At 33.0% G+C, this 20,298-nt stretch overlaps 1 protein-coding gene across 5 annotated transcripts in view; it reads right to left on the bottom strand.

Moving 5' to 3' along the window:
• Positions 1–20,298, bottom strand: part of IQCB1 (IQ motif containing B1) — a 39,412-nt gene that overhangs the window by 13,281 nt on the left and 5,833 nt on the right. For all 5 annotated transcript variants that reach the window (XM_032480215.1, XM_032480185.1, XM_032480189.1 and 2 more), the window contains 6 exons: positions 18,984–19,113; positions 15,282–15,375; positions 11,159–11,258; positions 7,952–8,130; positions 5,941–6,050; positions 5,236–5,345 (listed from right to left, as the gene is read on the bottom strand). In XM_032480215.1, coding sequence (XP_032336106.1) covers positions 5,236–5,345; positions 5,941–6,050; positions 7,952–8,130; positions 11,159–11,258; positions 15,282–15,375; positions 18,984–19,113 — 723 coding nt within the window. The remainder of the gene's footprint in view (positions 1–5,235; positions 5,346–5,940; positions 6,051–7,951; positions 8,131–11,158; positions 11,259–15,281; positions 15,376–18,983; positions 19,114–20,298) is intronic.

Raw genomic sequence — 20,298 nt, forward strand, 5'->3', positions numbered from 1 at the left:
TTCCAAGTGTAGTTAGAATGTGATGAAATAAGTTTTCATGTGCTGCTGCTGTACAACCTTCCTAGAGAAATATCTGGATATATGCATCAACATATGTATCAACAGCCTTAAAAATGTTAACCAATTAATTTCATTTCTAATAATTTTCTTAAGGAAAAATCCAGTATGTATGTAAATAATTAAGAATGTTCTCCACAGCATTACAACAGTAACAAGTTGAAAATAAACCATATGTCCCACAATAGTGAGTTATATAAATAAATACTGATTCATTCACTGGATGAAACTCTATAAACTATGAGAAAAATAGTTTCAAAGAATATTTAGTAATATAGGAATATACCCACAATCTACTGTCAAGTGAAAATAAAATCAGGATAATTTATGAGATTCAAATTGTGTTTAAAAATATATATTTACTTATATAGAAAAATAAATAATTAAAATGCATTAAAATTCCAACAGGGATTTTCACTGCATGTGATTATAGATGGCTTTAATTTTCTTCATATGTTTACCTATTTATCACTTATTAATTATTTTTATAACCGATCATAGAATTTTTCATGTGGCTGCAAAATTTTTATTCAGTTAGCATTTCTATATTATCTGCTTTTATTCACCAAAATTTCTCCTCAGCTCTTTCTGTCTATAGTTTTTTATTACTTCCTATTATCACTATGTAAGGAGATCACAAATGTTAGTATACAGTAAATATACTCAAAATGCCTTCAGATACCCATACAAAAAGAAATCAGACAATTAAAATGAGAAACAGACTGCAATCTATCTCTATAGATTTAATTTGCATGTATCCACTCAAGAGCATTTGCTTTCTTATAGATTCTTAGAATTAAATGGCCAACAAATGTAGTACCTTGGCTACAGCTTTGGAGTCTTAACAGGCAGACTTCATACTGGTGTAGTTAGAGAGGGTTATAATGATTTTAACTCAATTTCTTTTGAAACAGCAAATACAATTAAGTATAACACAACTTTAAAAGGAAAACTACAAAATGATTTTGATAATATTTTGTATGTATAGTTTTTGTTTTCTTACAATTTCTTAACTGCTACCAATTACAATTTAAGTTTTCTCTGGCTTTCTACTTAAGCCAGAGTTGAGCTGAGGATTTATTTGTGTCAAAACATCTTTCTTAACCCTATTATCAAAGGTAGAGAAGACCTCAAGTATGTGTGTGTACCAGAAGGAGAAGGGGTTCTAGAGAGGATGTAGGGCAAGCTGAATAGTTTCTAACTATCTCTCCTGCTCCCTTCGAAGTGCTGGGGATCAAGTAAAGAAAGGCTCTTTCCTTCTTAAAGAATGGCTAACGGAAACTTGACTCGCCCAAAGAACTCCCCTCCAAAACTGGGTTGTATAATAGTATATAGATAAGAATGTTTTGCCCTTTACCTACTTATAGAGGGTAAAAGAGAACAAGCCCTAAACAGAATCTACTTTCAAACTGATTAACAACAAAGCAAAACAAAAAACCACCTGTTTCTAATTTCTAATTGATTATAGATTATAATGTCTAATACTGCATTACTAATATTTTTACTATACTATAGTATGAGAAACATAGTAATCATTAAAACCACATTGCTAAGACATTTAACCTGTCAGAAAACTGGGTTTGAGAAATAGCATAGGTATGCAGGTTATGAAACTAGCAAAACTGCAAAGACCATGTAGCATACAGGTAGAAGTAAAATACAAACCAGGAAAACAGTAGACAAGTGAGGTTCAGTGATTGAATAACGACAATAAATTATAAATATATGTGCTTCTGAATTCATGTGTTTTAACCTACTGTTTTGAAAACATTTATTAGGAATTAATGTGATTTTGCATATTTTCCAACTCCCCTTAGGGATATTCTAGGTATTCTGTGGGTAAAGGTTTCTATAATCACTCAAAAATTAAAAGATTATTAATGTAACTGGTTTCTTTGTGAGAAAAAGTAGCCATTTGACTATCTGGAATTTGTACTGCACTTCTGAAAAGGAAGACTGATATCATATTCTCAAAATAATTTACCTAAGTATGTTTCATGATTTACATTTAATTAACATGAACCTTTACCATCAAAGAGAGAGCTGACCTAAGTATCTGCTGCCAAGACATCAGGAATTCTCCAGAAATTTCTCTGTCATAGAATACGAAGTATGAACCAGAGGAGACCCATATAGTTGATGGGCAAAGTAGGTCATGGGTTCTGTTCATTATTAACTCAACAAACATTTGAGTGATTGCTGCCTTAGGTGAAGAGAGAAGAAATACAGCCCTTGAGCTTAGTTTCAAGGAGAAGTTGAAGGGTAGTGGAATATGCCAGTTTGGCATAAAGACTGTTTTGTGCTGGAGGCAAATGAGAATCAAAAAATGCAGAAATAAGCCTTCCCAGAGCTTCCCTTAACTAACTAAAAACAGAAACATCTGAGAAATGAAGACTGCCATAGATGCCATGGCCATGAAGATGGAAAGCTGGTGCCAAGACAGATCTACAGAAATAACCCATATCTTCCATGAGTTTCCCCAATATATCTACCTTCCCACAGTTTGCTGCCCTTGGAAGCCTGAAATCTTTTTCTTTTCACCTGCCATTTTTCTATAAATGTATTGTTCTTTTTTAATATCTATATAAGCCCAAGTTCTAACCACCCCTTTTAGTTACCCATCACATCAAGTTTCTTGTGTGAGTGCTGCACACATTAATAAACTTTTTCTCTTTTTAATCTGGTATTTTTTGGTCAGTATAATTTTCAGGGCCCCAGCCAATGAACCTAAAATGGGTAGAGGGAACAATTATTTCTCCCCTACAAAGTCAAATAATTATAAATAAAAGACCTAATATCAGCACCATGATAGAGGTAGGTAAATTGTGAGCTTTCCGAAGGTAATTGAAATAACTGTTCCTTTAGAAAACCTTGCTGAGGAGAAGGGTACTTAACAGAAAACAAAGTTTCTGACCAAGAAAATGATTAAATAAAAAGAAACCACCAAGAAAGTGCTTTAGCAAGGATGTGACAGTAAAAATGTACCTCTTGTTGAATCTGAAGAGCTCTGATGAATCAAGGTCCATAACTGTGAGTGGTGGGCAGTCTCTCCCCAAAAAATCAGGGAGGGGGAAAATTACTCTGAGATAATGACCTGACCACAAATAGACAGAAATAACCTTTGCAGAAAGCCCAGCTACAAAGGAAGTAAGAGAAATTTGCATAAACGTTGCAACTAATAGAAGAGGAAAGATGCTGACACCTGGAGAAAACTTGAGGTTAAAAAATTAAAAACACATCATAATATGAGATTTAAATAATTTTGGCTTCAGGTAAACGTCTTTTAATGGATGTATTTGTACCCAGTCTGGTTTTGTTACATAGGCAATGGAACTTCTATTTTTAAAGAGTGGAATATTAATTAAATTCCATAGATATCCTTCTAAATGGACAAAATCTGTCATCCTAAGATACTATTAAATAAAGATTTTAATTGCAAAGGAAAGTAAACTGGCAAATTTAGCAACTACTATAAGGCTAAACATTAACAGTCTGAATTCATGGCATAGGGACACTTAAATGTTAAGAGCACATTCAGCTGAGAATGATAGCCAAGTAGAAAATCTGTAAGTCATAAATAGTCCACTTGAGTTCACCACAGAAAGCAAGGCTATACCAAGAACATATGAGACTCCTGAATAAAAGAATATACATTGTAACTCTCAAAGTATTCATCACTTCTCAAATTTATTTGACCAAAGAAATACTTTACATGTGTTTTTTAAGAAAACAGCTAGTAGATAGACAATAAACTTTGAGCAATGTTGGAATGGATTACACGTGCCTCTCATGAGAACTGCTTATTTAACAGATGTCTGTCTAACTAGATTTGTAAATCTTCAAGAGCAAAAAATATGCCATATGCATTTTCCCTCCTACCACTTTCTAAGTAACATGCTAGAAAAACTTTCTATTCTTTTAATCTTGTGAGGTACATAGACAATTATCCCCATCTTATTGATGGGAAATTAGAGGCTGAGAAAGGTGGGACAACTTGTCCAAGGTGATTCAGCCCTTAAGTTTCTGATGAGGGATACAAATTCAAGTCTGTTTAACTCTCCCACTACCACGCATAGCTCCTGGCACACATTAGGCACTTGCAGCATGTTTAAAAATACTAATTTTTTTTGCTACCAACAAAACTCATGCCCAATGATATCAATAACTTTATAAGTCTTCTCTGAAGGAAACTTTTATCTATGAAAAGAATGTCCACTAAGGGACACAGTTAGCCAGAGTGGCTTAAATATCTACCACTAACCCATCAAATTCTTAGACACAATAGAAAGAAAACACTCAGAACAAATGACTTAGCTCCTGAGGTCATTTGTGACAAAGTAGAGCCATCTCAAAGGTGATTTCCTCATGCAGCCTAACTTAAAGGTGAATTTTAGTTCACTATTTTAAAACATGTTTCTAACTGAGAAATGCAGCTGCAGTCTTGAAAGAAAGGTTTCAGTTTTCTTAAAAAAAAAAAAAAACACTGACTTTTGGAATATGCAAGTTTCACTTTAGTGAATTAAAATTTAGCTAAGTTAGGTTGCATGAAAAATCACCTCTGAGATGGCTCTACTTTATCATCAATGAGGGGATAACTCATTTGTGTGTGTGTTCTTTTTAGTGCCTCTAAGAATCTGGATGGGTTAGTTATATGTAAACTGAGCTATGTCTTCAGTATTTGACTTTTAGTCCACTTGAAATAGAGATAAATGACAAACTATGTCATATCTCAATGACCATATATATCCATGCCATATTTACTGAGGAAAATCAGGTTGACATACTTATATACTCATATGTATTTTTACCATAATTAACATATGAACGATTACGGCAACTTTAAAGTTTTAAGGGTTTAATAAGGTAACTGACCATCACTGGCTCCCTCTGTAGGCTTGGCCCACACAAAAAAAGTCTTATTAAGTGAACAGGATTATATATTTGTTACATTAGATTCCTGTCTTACAGTATGTCCTTTGCTTTGAAAGTACATCTGGTTAATGGAATGCTGGTACTCAGAAATGAATGGAACAAGAATGAAAGCAAGAATAAAATAGATTACCAAAACTGAAAAAGAAAAAAAGAACCCCAGACTCTTAAGTTTTCACTCAGCTGTGCTCTAATAAAACATATCTAGCCCTCTCAAGAACATCATTCCTCTCACCAAAATTTTTTTACCTGAAACTCCTCTGCAAAGTAATCACAGCAGATGGAAGCTTCTTTAATCTCTTTCTAGTTTGAAAACCCTTCCAATAAGCTTGAATCAAGCAAGCTGCTTGATGCAGTTTCTGAAATTAAAGCCCAGAATTAATTTACAGACATCTCTAGGGAAGTCTTTTTTAGAAGTTTACTTCTTAAAATATCAGGTATTAATCTCCACCTCTAATAAGCTGGGCAGAAGGCAACATTTTCATAGGTCCAGGACAGGGAAGGCCTAAGAATGTTAAACCTGACTTCCCAAAGGAGGCTCACTTAGGCAATATCTAGAACATATTCAAGATAGTCTGGTTAGCTCCAAATTCTTCCTGACTAATCTCACTTCCAATCCCATTACAAGGATTTTTTAGTCCTGCTTATTTAATGCTTTAACATCTTTGCCTGACTTCTTTGCATGGCTTCACTTAATCAAGGATTCAAAGGTATGAAGGACTCTGTACATGCTTAAAAATAGAAAAAGGCTCTAGGGTTAAGAATTTAGTCCATAAACAACTCCTTCTCCCATCAAACTATTGCTGCTCTGGATGTTTGGGGGAAATAAGTAAAGGAAAGGGGAGAGAGAGCAAATAAAAGATTCAAGAGGCTACCATTCTCCAATATTTTGAAATTAAAATGTTTACTGAAATGTTAGCAAATACCGTGCAAATTATTTTTATAATTTGATACCTGCTCTTCTACTTCCTGATAGACGTTAGGGCTTAAAAGAGCAATGAGCTGTCTAAGTTCTTGAGTAAACTCTGTCCCAGGCTCTTGTTTATTTAGTAGACTTCTGAGTCCTGAAATGCAATAACAAAATATGATTTTGTTATCTAACCAGAATTAATTTGAGGTTAAGAAGTCTAGTTTAGAAACAAATGAACACAATAAAAAGACTAATCACATCATTTTTCTTTTTCCTTTTCTCAAAAACTTCTAGACCGAGGTCTTTAAGGATATTCCTCTATCCTAAAAGTTTTTATGTGCTAACTGAGATCTGATGCAAAATCTGTCTAGTCATTCTTTTTAATTAAAAAAAAGAAGGGGAGTGAAATCATTGTGATAAGTCAAGGAACAGAATTATACAGGTTTTTTTTTCCTGTTTGAACATAAATACCTTAAACCAAAACATTTTTTAAAAGATAATGAATACATACTGAGTAAATAAATGCCTATCCTATGGAAGCATTTAAGCAGGTTACTAGTTACTATTAATTAAAGGAAGTTATTATTAAACAAAAATGTACAGTAATGTATGTAATTTGGGGCAAATCAATAGGTTCCCTGAGCATATATATTATAGGAGAAATGCTGTAACACTAGAATACTACACTTTCATCCCAAAACAAAACCGAGCAATAATATAAGGTACAAAGTAAGTATTATTTCCAGGGCATGGTGGACTGATGCATTGTAATGTATGTATTCAATATACAAGGGAAAATGGCCTTGGAGTATACAACTGGGGAATCCACTGTATAGATCCTTCCATGTCTAATACTTTCTTCAAGACTCAAGTTCTCAGCAGCATTAACAACTGTAAAATATCTTGAGGAAACTGAGTAAGTTCTACTGCTAAGAAAGAGAAATATTGTTAAGATAAAATTCCTTTATAATGAAATCTGCTGGACAGTCACATTTCTATAGAAGAAATCTAATTACAAAGATAAAAAATATGTATCTGGCACAATATCATGTACAGAATTTTTTAACTGGCACTTTCTCTCCCTATCTATTCCTATAATACATAAAATAATTATGTTCACAGTAATGAGTAATGCAAGCTAAGTCACTAAAGTGCCTTCCAAATCATCAGGAATGACTGAAGTCCACTGTAATTGTTTTGGTATTAAATGCATCACATTATATTCTAATGTTTGAAAATTTACATATAACCCTGTATTAATAAGTACATATAATAACTAGAAACCTAGTCCTTGACCATACTGAATAAGAAAATATATTGTAATGAATTCACAGCTCTGGCTAGCAAAAAAAATAAAATTAAGCTAACACATAACTTTACTAGGTAATTTAAAAAAAACTGAGTGATCTTGGGTAATTTACCTACTTTTTCCATGCCTCTGTTTCTACTGCTATAAAATGAGGTTAAGAGTAAACATCTCATGGGATTGTTATGAAGATTAAATAGTTTAACACATGTAAAGTTTGTAGAATAGTAGAAAACTATTATATGGGAATGGTCATACACTGAGTCCTTTCCTTCTTAGGTTTTCTGACTTTTTATTCACATATACGTTTGGTTTTGGAGGTGAGGGAAAGTTTTTGTTTGTTTTGAGGAAAGGCAGTATAGGAGCTGAAGAGTAATTATTAATTGATGTAAAAATCAAAAGGGCTGTCAATCTCTCAAGCATAGCTCTATTTTCTCAGTAAAGTTAGGTAAGATCACTAATCTTTTTGGTCATTATTTTACTACACTATGTGGCATATTCAATACACCTTTTTGTCAGAGAGGGAGCAATATTCATTGTAACCTCATCAATAAAGTATCATATGCCATCTGTTGAGACATGAAGATGGTGGATAACATCAAGATTTTTCTCCTCATTTTTCCTGTTGTGACAGTTTTATCTGCACATTTCAGTATTTTTTTAAAACACAGGTATTTTTTTTCCATAAACCACCAATAAAAATGTTCTTTTTGAAAACCTCAAGAGAAAAAAGAATATATAAGCACTACCTTTGTAGCAGGCACTTAGTCTCAGTAAAATCAAAATTTCCTGATGGGATTCAGCCATCAACAGTAGGAGTTTTGTAGCAGTACTTCTTATAACCGGACTAGTTGTTGATAAAAGTTTGAAAACAACTTCATCTAAAATTGAATGCAGAGTTTTCACTTCTATTCTGAGTAAATCACCACTAATAGAACAAAATAAAAAAAATAAAAAGTACCATTACTGCTTGATGCATAAGTATTACAACAAATTAAACATAAAACGTTCAGCAACTTGATGCCTGACTGTGGTTTGATCCAAGAAGATAACCAAATTTTAAGTGCATAGCTTAGTTCCAAGAATATACCACATTAAACCAATTAATTGAATTCTTACTGTATATAAGGCACCATGCTAAGTAAAATAGGGAATACAAAGTAGCCAAAGGCCCTCTCCTCAGAGAAACCTGCAATCAAATTGGGGAGGAAAGATAAATGTACAAAATATTAAATAGATGATTCAAAAGAATTCAAGGTAATAATAAGAGGAAAATCACAAGACAGTAAATACATGGTTCATTGTTTAATGATGTATGAAGACAAACATGCTACAGGAATTTAATTATCATGTACTTAATGTAGAAGGAACTTTAATTTCTTTTGGTATTTCCTTTATTATACTAGCAACCTCATCTTGCATTACTGATGTCGTGAAAAATTACCTGATACTTAGAAATAATCAAAAGGGATTACTGAGCGTCCTTTTACTCATCCCATTAAGGAACATGTCATTTTCTAGGGGTGCGTACCTTTGACTATCTATTTACTACTTATTAGGATATTTTGCAATTCTGTAAAAATAGATATTGGCCTGTAGAAAATGAATAATGGCAATGATTCTTATCTGAGAGCAATGCAAATAGATTCTTATTCAACAACAATATAAATGACTTGCATTCAGTTAGAAAAAGTAATCATAAAGTTTTTACCTGATACTCTACCATTCAACTTCTGTGATACAATGTTCTTCTGGTCCCCCTCCATCCTCCGCTTACAGATTATTGACCATTCTTTCTCAGTCTTCTTCATGGGTTCCCCTTCCCCAACATACCCCTTAAAGGCTACTCCTCAGGATTCATTTTCAGCCTACTTCCTTTCTCACTGGATTCATACTTTCCACTAAGCTCTCATGTTTTTAACTATCATTTGTAGGCTGATAACTCATAAATCTATAACTCTAGTCCAGATTTTTTCCAGAAGTCACAGTTTATCTATTCAGCAGTCAGTGGATATCTAAGTTGTCTTGTCTTTGGTATTACAAATAAAGCTATGAATATTTGTATACAAGTCTATGCATGGACTCTTATTTCTCTTCCTGCTGAACATATCTATGTTCAACAAAACCAATACTGAATTTATCACCTGTTTCTCCAAATCAACTCTTTATATATTCTTTGTTTTGGTTATACCACTGTCTCATTACCCAATATAGAAAACTTGTGATACCTGAATGCATCTTTTATCTTACCCCTTATCAAAATACTTCTCAAGGCCTGATGATTTTTATTTTGAACAGCATCATTAAATTATAATTGATATACAACAAACTGTACATATTTAAAAGTGCAATTTGATAAGTTCTGATATTTTTCCCTACCACAATCAAGATAATGAACATATCCATCACCCCCCTAAAGTTTCCCTTTGTTTCACGGCAGTCCTTCCCTCTTTGCCCTCCCTGGTACCTTATTCCCAGGCAACCACTGATCTGCTGTCACTATAAATTAGTTTACATCTTCAAGAATTTTACATATAGTTATGATTATAGATTCTATCTAAACATCATTAGTTTGCAGAAATTATTACTGCAAGATATAATTACTTTGTATTAGTAGAGGAAGCAGGGAGAGGGGGAGAGAGCAAAGAGATTATATGATGGCATAAGCGGGGTTTTCTCATCTTTTTAAAGCCAAATCAAAGTATGACCTTTTCTGCTAAACTTCCTGCCTTTGTATACTTTAGAATAAAGAAGATTTTAAGATGTAGGCAGTTTCAATTACCAGATGCAGTTAACTGGCTTGGAAATAATTTGATCCTTTCAGATTTTGTTTTCATTTTGTTGGGATGGTTCAGAATAGTGCTCAGTCTAATGTTAATTATCCCCCACTACCGAGATGAAACCTGAGTACTCTACCCAATGCTCCATTATTCATGAGGTTTTCCAGTTTGGCTGTTGGAATCAGGCAGTACCCCTGGCTTTGTGTGTTTCTGGTACTGTTCCTCTAAATCCTTTTGGATTACTGTTTTTCTTGGCATTAGGTAGTTTCCTCAAACGCATGTGCCAATCAGTACACTACTGAATACTTGAAGGGGACTCTGCAGATCTCTGGAGCTCTCTCTTCCATGGTATTCTGTCTTGTGAACTATAGCCTACTTTTCACCCTCAGCATGTTGTTTCTTATCTCTGTACTTTTGCTTATATTGTTACTTCTACCTACAAATACTGCTTTCTTTTCTTCCTTTCTGGCCAAATTTTCATGCTTAATGTTTCATTTCAGGTGTTACCTTCTCCAGAAAGCATCCCCCCCTCAGTCTGGATTAGGAGCTCTAATACTTGTGCACCCTCAAACATTGTAACTTAATACACTGTAACATAATTGTGTTGTGTTGATCTCTTCCACTATACTGTAAGCTATCTGAAAAAGAGGTTCATATTTTGATCAATTGTGTAAACCCAATGACAGACATATACCTGGCATATAGCAGATGCCTAATAAATCCATATTAAACTAAAAGAATCAATGATTTTAATGATTTGTTCTGCCTTCCCATTTTAACCTGGGAGAACTGTCTACTACTTCTTTTATGCCCTTTTATATCACCTGTCAAATACTGAGCTTGTAGACCGCTAAATAAATACACAATTAAAGCATTGTTTATTGTGATCACAGTATTTTTCTTCAGATATCACAGTAATTTTTCTTCTCTAAGCCTGAGATTTGGTCTAAAATCTTGTTAAGCACTGAGATAAGATACCAATTTTATAGTAAATCTGCAGTCTTTTATACTATTGTATATTCATTTTTTTTTCTGAAATACAATGGTAATAATAGAGCTTTTTAAACATCAAGTACAAGTCATATGCAATCAATGATTTCAGGAAAACTGGAATAAAACTGGTAATGCTTCTGATTAAACATAAAAAATTTTAAGTATTTTGTAAAACCAAGTCACCTTTTGATCTGTAGTATGCTCTGTAGCATAGTCATGACTGTAGATCCTATTTGAACATTGTCAGTTTGCAGTAAGTGCAAGAAATGATCACTTTGCAATACTAAATAAAGAGAAAAAAAAAAAAGATTAAGATTCTATGATGATTCAATTGGGATTTACTTGTCCTTTCAAAACCAAACCAAAGTTTAATTATTTCAGCTAAACCTCCTACCTTTGTATTCATTACAATAAAAAGATGATTTTAAGATAGTTTCAATAACCAAAAATAGACAGTTATTCCACTTTTATAAACAGTAACAAATAAAGAATATCCACAAATACTAAGTTAAGAATCTATTGTTATCTCCCTTTAAATTAAAAATAAGATGTAACACATCCTAAATCTGAATCTTTTTCTAGCAGTCAATTTCAGTAAACAAAATCAAATTTTCTGTGAAAAACAGAGAATATGAAGGAACAGAAATGATACAGATACCTATAATCAGTGGCTCTTGACTTAAAAAATTTAATTGTTATATAATATGTCATGTTTGGTAGTATCTTAAGCAATAATAAAATCATTAACTACAGAACAATTTTTTTAATTGATTTGTAAATTTTAGGCTCTAAGCAGCCAGTTATGAAGACTTGGCACTAAATGCTTATGCAAATTGCTTAACCTCTCAGAACATCTATTTCTCCATCTGTAAAATAAACAGCTCTCTCACAGGCTATGGTAGAATGTCCTACAACAGGGCAGACTTCCAGTAAATGTCTGTTTCTATTCCCTTCTGCACTAGCGGATCAGAATTTAAATTTAAGTGGGATCAGGGATGCTAGCAAGGCAGCTCTGTGAATACCACACTAGCTTCTACAAAACAACTTTCCTCTTTCAATCTCCTTGGTGAATATATTTGATTTCTTTCACATATCAACTACTGTTCTTCATTTGTATTTACGTAGTCCAATATTTCAATATTTCACCAGACACCAATTTTCCTTTAATGTTTAACAACTTCAAAAAACAATTCTACTACTATTAAATATTTTTATGGCTTCTTATTTTCTATTATTCAATAGCAAAATTCTCTTCTGTAGCTGAGATAAGTATATTTTTCCACTTTTGTCTCCTTAAAGATATTTTATTAACAACTCTTCATTTTGGATTCACTGAAATCATGTAGTATGTAGTGTGTATATAAGTTTATCTTTTTTCTACATTGGAAAAGATTATGATAAAATAATTTATTAAAGTCATTCCATCTTACTTTTTATACTAGTTGTCTTATATAACTTATTTTTGGAGCCCCTATTATGTTTTTCAAGTGCAGTCAGATAACTATTTGGTCCCCCAAACAAAAACTGGTACTTTTGCTCACTTCTTTAAATAAAAGTTTCAAACATACATAAAAGTTTCAAACATACATAAAAGTAGAGAGAATAGTGTAATGACCTAATATATACCAGTCACTCAACTTTAACAATGATCAGCTCAAGGCTAATCTTGATTCGCCCGCCCCATCCACTTTTTGCCTACTTTATTTTGAAGCAAATACAAGGCATCAAATCTTCATATCCACCAATATTTCAATATATATTCCCCATAGCTATGAATTATTAAAAAATAAAACATAACCATTATTTAACCTAAATAATCATGATTCCTTGATTTCATCATATATCTAGCCAGTGCTCCCATATCCAACTGTTTTGTTGTAAACTTTTATAAGTCTGTTTAAATCAAGATCCAAATAATACCTACATATTGTAATTGGTTATCTTTTAAATTTCTTTTAAACTATGGGTTCCTACTCTACCTTTTTCCCCCTTGCAATTTACAATTGTCCTATAAGCTTCCTAAAGTCTAGTTTTGCTAACTGCATTCCTGGGGTATAATTTAAGATTTCTCTGACCTTCTGTAAATTGGTAATTGGAGCTATTGAAGGATTGAAATGATTCAGGTTTGAATTTTTTGGCATATACATTTCATATGTGAGGCTGTGATGAGCCATTATGATGAGGCACTAATATCTGGTTGTCTCTCCTTTTGAGATGTTGACAGTGATGGATAATTAATTCCTCGATCTGTCAATTCACTGAAGGTTGCAAAATGGCTCTATTCTATCATACATTTTTCACTTATTGGAATATTTTTATAGACAGAAATTTCTCCTCATCATTATGTAAGAAAAGGCAGGATAAATGCTGGATTCTTCATTTACCAGTTTTCAAAATGAACTGGTTCCCTAGCAGATTCTAATGGTAATTTTTTTAAATAGTGGTAGAGGAATATATAAAAAAGATTAGCAAAGTGCTGATAGTTGTTGAAATTCAGTGATGAGTACATGGGGGTTCATTATACTACTCTACTTTTTCCATAAAAGGTTAATAGCCTCACTATATTTGTTGTGTTCTAATCAACTGTAGTTATTATCCTTACTACTGTTCAAATTTCCCACTTTTGGCTAGAAGTCTTCTTATGTTGGCTCCTGAGTCCTTTTCACAGAATCCTAATAGACTTTGACTGCTTCCTTCCTATCTAGTATTGAAGATACTTCCGGCTTATCTTGCATATTTTTGACCCCAGACCTATAGTCAGCCATTTCCCCAAGGAGGTGACCCTTTTGAGAGAAAAGGTTATTGGACATCCTAATTTTGTACCCAGTTTAATTTAGTTTTAATATGTACTTTATTGATACTTTAAATCTCCTCAGATTAATCTGAGGAGTACTGTCACTTTTGTTACAATTATTATCATTGAAAAGGAATATGGTATATTTAAAAAATTTTTTAAGGTTCTCTCTGTCCCTGTCTCTCTTTTTACTAGGTCTTTAATATCTCACTACAGTGAGTCTAAGTACTTTATATTTTTGTTAAAATAGTTCTTTAAATTGGGAACTTTATATACTTGTTCCATATTGGGAAATGAAAAGAGAATGCTTTTAAAAAAGGGACTATTTAAGCATATTACTTAGCTCTATAATAGATAGATTTCTATAGATAGAATCCATATATAGATTTTGGATATAACTACCAAAAATATTAGTTATCCTAATTGAAAACTGCTGCCTTTGGAAAGTGGGAAATGGAGTGAGGCCCAAGGGCCAGAGATTGCGTTTTTTTTAAACAATCTTTATAGAACTATTTGACTCTTTAAATTGTGTGCATGCATAATTCTGAGTGAAAAATAAAATAGTAATATTTAGTTCAATTTTTACTCTCTAAAAAAATCAATGTTCTTTTATTATTCATATATAGTTACATTTTTCTTAGATTAAATCTTTCAAGAAGGTAGGAATTGTGGGGAGGGTATAGCTCAAGTGGTAGAGTGCATGCTTAGCATGCATGGGGTCCTGGATTCAATCCCCAGAACGTCCGTTAAAAAAAAAAAATTAAATAAATAAACCAAATTATAACCCCCCCCCAAGAAGGTAGGAGTGTTATCATGATTATTATTAAGGATTACTTTCTCAGTCTTAAGGAAACTAACATATATTTACATTTCTCTGTGTAAGTATAGAAATATGCTAAGTATAGAAAGGAACTTTGAAGTTCAGTAAAATGTCACTATATAAAAGCTTACTCTTATATCAATAGTTAGGCTGTGAGTTAAATCATATATATACTCTGTACATAAGGATTTCTCTCACCCTCATACTGAGTCTAAAACACAATTGTAATCTTTGAAACATAAAAAATTTTCCCTAAATTATTAAAATTATTATTTTTTTATGTTGGTCATATTTTTTCTTTTAATTAATTTTTTTAACATTTTTTATTGATTTATAATCATTTTACAATGTTGTGCCAACTTCCAGTGTTCAGCGCAATTTTTCAGTCATTCATGGACATAAAATTATTAATCCTTATCTTAGATTTGCTAAATAGAAAAAGCTAAGAAGAAAGTCATACTTTAGCAAATTTCCCCTTAATATAATATTCACATTGTTAATGTCGTCTATTTAAAGCTGGAACCTCCAAATGCGCTTTTATTTTTTTGTGTGTGGGGTTATTTCAATGTGGTTTCATTTAACTGTGGTTATCTGTAGTTAATGAGGTATTTATTTTTAGGAAAAAAAAAATCAAACTGTTAGCAGGTGACTCTACAATGACTATCAGTTATATGAAAAATCTTTTCTCTTACCATTTTGGATGAGTTGAACATGGCCTCCCAATAGCCAGAAGAGAGAATCAGTCACAATTTGGAAAAAGTGTAGTAATGCATCTTTTTCTTCACCCTTAACATATACACAAAAAACCCAATTTACTTTTCTGTAATTGTTTTTTTTTTTTTTAAAGACCACTCTGTGGAATCACAGGACCTGGTTTCTGGATCTATCGTAGCTATTTATGAGGTCCATGACCTTGTAGCTTTTAGTTTTTTAATTTAAAAAACTGTGGTTACAGGCTTATGATACTTGCTCTACTTAACAGAAATGGTTGTTATCCAGAGGTCAAATAAGACAATATTAGTATAAGAAATACAAGTTTATATGCTAGGATTTTTCAACACTAGCTATACATAAGAATCATCTCAGGAGCTTTAAAAAATATTCCTATGTAAAGGCTTTAGCACAAATATACTGAAATCTGAATCTCCAAAGTCAAAAGTCTTGACATCAAATTTTTACTGAATTAGGTGGGTGATTTGGCTATGCAACCAAGGCTGAAAATCACTGCAGTATGCAAACGTAGATGTTAGCATGTAAAGCACTATTATTAGTGCATTTCAGTTGCAGCTTCTACTCTATGACTCCATGAGGGCAGAGACCATGTTATTTACCTCTCCAGTATACACCCTGTGTCTAAAACAGTTCTGACATACAATAAATGTTCAATCAATATTTATCCAATAAATAAATGACAATTATTTCTGCTTCTTTCTTTCTGGAAAGTAGGGTCAGAAATTATTCTAGATTAGAGTATGCAACACAATGGGAAATAAGAAACAGATTCCATTCACAATTCTGTCTTTTCTGGCCATGAAACTTCAGTGGAAAGCTGTATAAAGGCCACCAATCTTATCCATGTCCTGAATGTACTGTGGCACAAAAGTAGTGACAACAGCAAAAACATGATTGCTATGATTACTCCTCATAATAATCAAAGTATTTTCTTTCTATTACTCTAGCACAGGATTAGATAAGTGCTTTAACAGACAAGTACTAACAAATATTACAATAATTTAAAAAGAAAGAAGTGTCAGATTAGACCAAGAATCCCTTTAGTCCAATAAACTGCCTTAGCCAGTTTCACGGAAGCAGCAGAAAGGGCACAGCTATCCTCATTGCTGATAACCTCAAAAGATAGTGCTGAGCTCCTATACTTAATACTTTCCTTTAAAAACCCATTAGATAATGTCACGCATAAATTCACAGCCTTTGAGACTCGGTTAACAAAATTTACCCTTAAGCCTCTTCAAAATTCTGGCATGGGTATTCTTCTATTCTTATAGATAGACTGTGTGTGTGTGTGTGTGTGTGTGTGTGTCTGTATGTGTGTGTCTGTGTGTGTGTGCATGTATACATGTAAGTATATTTTAATAAGTTTGCAATTTAGGCTATAACATCCTGTGTATGTCCCACCATACGCTCTACTTACCTATATGCCAGACAATTAAAAAATACATTTATGACTGGGAAACACCTAGGTAGATAGAACTACTAGATAAATTCAGTTTTCTTGTCATCTTTTTTTTCAACATTAGAAACAGAATTTTAATTACCTGTAATCCAAAGTCCAAATTGTTTTATTTTATTCTGTATTGATAATTAACTTTTTCTGTGCTTCCCTTTTGCCACGATAACCTATCAAGAAATGAGTGCTATGGGGGGAAGCATATGGGCTCAGGGGCAGAAACTGAGCTTACAGAGCAAGGAGAGTTGGTCCTCCTGCCCAACCAGCTTGTCCATCACACCAGCACCTGCTCCATAGGAACCTGAGTCATGAACTGAGAAAGCAGCTTCCTGCCTGGATTCTGGACACTTTCCCTGTGCCCGGCCTGTGTCTGTGCACTGAATCCTCTCTCATCTTTTTATCCACCATTTTACTTTGCTCTGGGGTCAAGTGGCCCTCTTTTTTGTAGCTGATTTACTCCCTTTGATGTATATACTAAAGATTTTTTATCTCTCCACAAATTCCATAATAAAGAGTAGGAAAGTATTATGAAAAGTACTGAAGGACTATTTAAATGAAAAGAATATAATTATTATTGCTCTTAAGTGGAGAATATTAAATAAAAGTACTTTGAGAAAAACATAAAGTTTTCATAATGGTCTGAACTATTCATGAGATGGAAATTCATTTCACAAAGGAGGAGACTGAGGTACAGTGAAATCAAGTAGTTTGCCTCAGAACCCAGAGTCAGTCGGTGACACAGCCAGAAAAAGAAATCAAGCCCAACACAATTTCCATAGTTCACGTTGCTTTAATTGGACTGAACTGAATTAAGCCCAGCAAATATGCAAATGTTTATTTACTGCTAGCTTCCCTCAAAATGTCAGTGGAGATGCTAGAAGTGGTATTTGGGACCTGTATGCTCTATCACTAAGTTAAATTCTCTGCTGACAATACTTCTCACACTCAAACCACTTTTTTCTCCATATTATTGTACATCTTGCTCAGTTTCACTCTTACAATTTTTTATTGTTTTTGAATCAAAAATATATCTGTCTTAGGTTTTCCATAAGAAATATCTAAAGATTTTACCTACTTCATTAGTCTGAGAGTTTTTTAAATGCAAGACTGTCAATTCCTTATATACTCAAAGCATCTCAAATGAAACTTAACATCCCACAGTGACAAGTTATTTCCCTTCATAATTCACAAAAGCTGTCAATCTGCTCAATCTCTGAGGTGGCAATATGCCTATAAATATATATAGCCAAGAACTCTTTCAAAGTAAAGGAGTTTCATCCTTGCAGACTTATCACCCCTTATAAATTCTACATAACCAAACTGATCTAATTGACATTCACAGAACATTATACACAACAACTGCAGAGTTCACATTCAAGTATACAGGGCATCCTTGCTTTTGCATGGTACCACATTAAACGAAATTTGTGTATATCAAAACCTTTACATGGTTCTGATACCAGTTAAGATAGCACTGGATATCAAGGACTGTTTGTAATGGAACATTCACCAATATAAAACATATGGAGAGCCATAAAATAAGTCTGGAAACATTTCAAAGGATTGAAATGACACAGAGTATGTTATCTGACTATGACAGAACAAAATTAGAAATTGATAACAATAAAACATAAAGAAAATCCTCAAATATTTGGAAACTAAGCAACATACTTCTAAATAATCCATGCCCCCCACACCCCGCAAAAAAAAAGGGAAACATAGCATCCAGCACAATTCACCCAAGAAATACTTCTTGGCTTGAAATGAATCCTGTTTGGGTTGAAATATTTCGACTAAAGAGGATTTGAAAGATCAAACAGAAAGTTCACCTTTTTTCTTCTTCACCATTGGCACTATGAAGAAAAGCCTTGGGCCCAGAGAACAATATTTTCCTCTACTGTTAAGTAGAAAGTACGTTTTAGGAAGATGCTGTGGAAATATGTGTCTAATGAGTGCTGCTCAAAATTCAGTCCTAAAGCAGATCCTTCAAAAAGCATACTGTTATACAGGATGTTTCAGTCAGCACTTCAAAATTTTCAAATGTAAAGATTTTTTTTTATTTGGTTGCAGTTTTAAAAATGTTTGAATCTATTACTCTAATTGTACTTTCAGCCAAATATTGCACATTTGAAAAACAATGTGGAACATCTTCTCAAGAATTCAATTGTTTTTTTCTACAAGACACAAAACCCTAAATAAATACATATACCTTAGATGCGTTGATGAAACATGTTTGCAATCGCCTCCCCAAAATCAGAAAATTTTCTGCAGCCGATGGAAGTAATTCATTGTAAAATTCCTCTGCATCTTCTCCTGGCTCCAAGCCCACACAGCAATGGCTGAAATGAGAGCACAAGTTTGTGACTCAGTTTATGTTAATTGTAAATTATAGTTGAATGCTAAAGTTTTTATAGACACCATGCCTTAATGAGAACTTTTAGCATCTCTCTTTTGTTGCCAAGGCAATAAAGAACTTCTGCTGGAAAATCAATACAACAACTTTCTAGAAAAGTAAACAGTGGTGTGAACCATGCCTGTACTTAGAGACAGAATTCGTATGTCCTAAAAACCTACTTGTCAATCCTTCAGGAAACAAAACACAGCTGGCTCACAATAAAGAGAAAGAGGCAAGTTTTCAGTGAATGGCATACAAACACCTAAAAGCAATAGGATACCTTGAAAGTCTAATTCAGGAATAACATTTGTGTTAACTGATACATTTTAGACATCTGTTAGCTGAAAAATAGGGTAGTATTAGTCTGTAAGGGATAGATTAGGAAATCAAAAACTCTAATTTTATACCAATTCTTTCCAATAGATCTACTTTCCTAAAATCTGCAAAATATTTGATTGCATATTCCCTACATCTGAAAAGGAAATGGCAAAAACTCTAGTAGAACACTCTACAATATACATTGAAAGAGAGACTATACATTGAAAAAGAGAAGAGAGAGGTGTACAATATACGTCGTTTAGAGAAATGAGTCCTCTGGAAACCACACGTAGTCATTCCTTGGACATGAAATGAGTATATTCAGAAGTTTCAGTAATAAAAAGAATTTGTACAGACTAATACCAAAGAAAGTCCCCATGCAAAGAATGGTCTCTATGTGTGTACTCTAATGAGTAGGTACTGCTGTTTAAGGCTCTTCCACAAAATGTGCAGACACTGATGAGCAACATTGACTATATATTGAGTATGCTAAAAACTGACTAATGCTCAATGTGTCATTTTTTTTTTTGCATATCAATTCCCAAGGTCAACAGACTTACATGTATCAGTTTCTCTTTTCTCTTTGGTTTGAAAGTTAATTAAGAATATCTATTTTGATTAAGAACATTAATAAATGAAATTATGTTCTTTGTACATTCACAAACATGGGGATTTAAGACTTGGATTCCACTTCTGAAAGCCAAGCTCAATCAATATTTTCATGAGCAAACATATCTAACAAAACAAAGCCATAAGGCTTTATTTACTTAAGGAAATAATTAACCTTGAAAATTAAAGTATAAAAATATTA

This window comes from Camelus ferus, chromosome 1, assembly GCF_009834535.1.
Source record: "Camelus ferus isolate YT-003-E chromosome 1, BCGSAC_Cfer_1.0, whole genome shotgun sequence".
NCBI lineage: Eukaryota > Metazoa > Chordata > Mammalia > Artiodactyla > Camelidae > Camelus > Camelus ferus.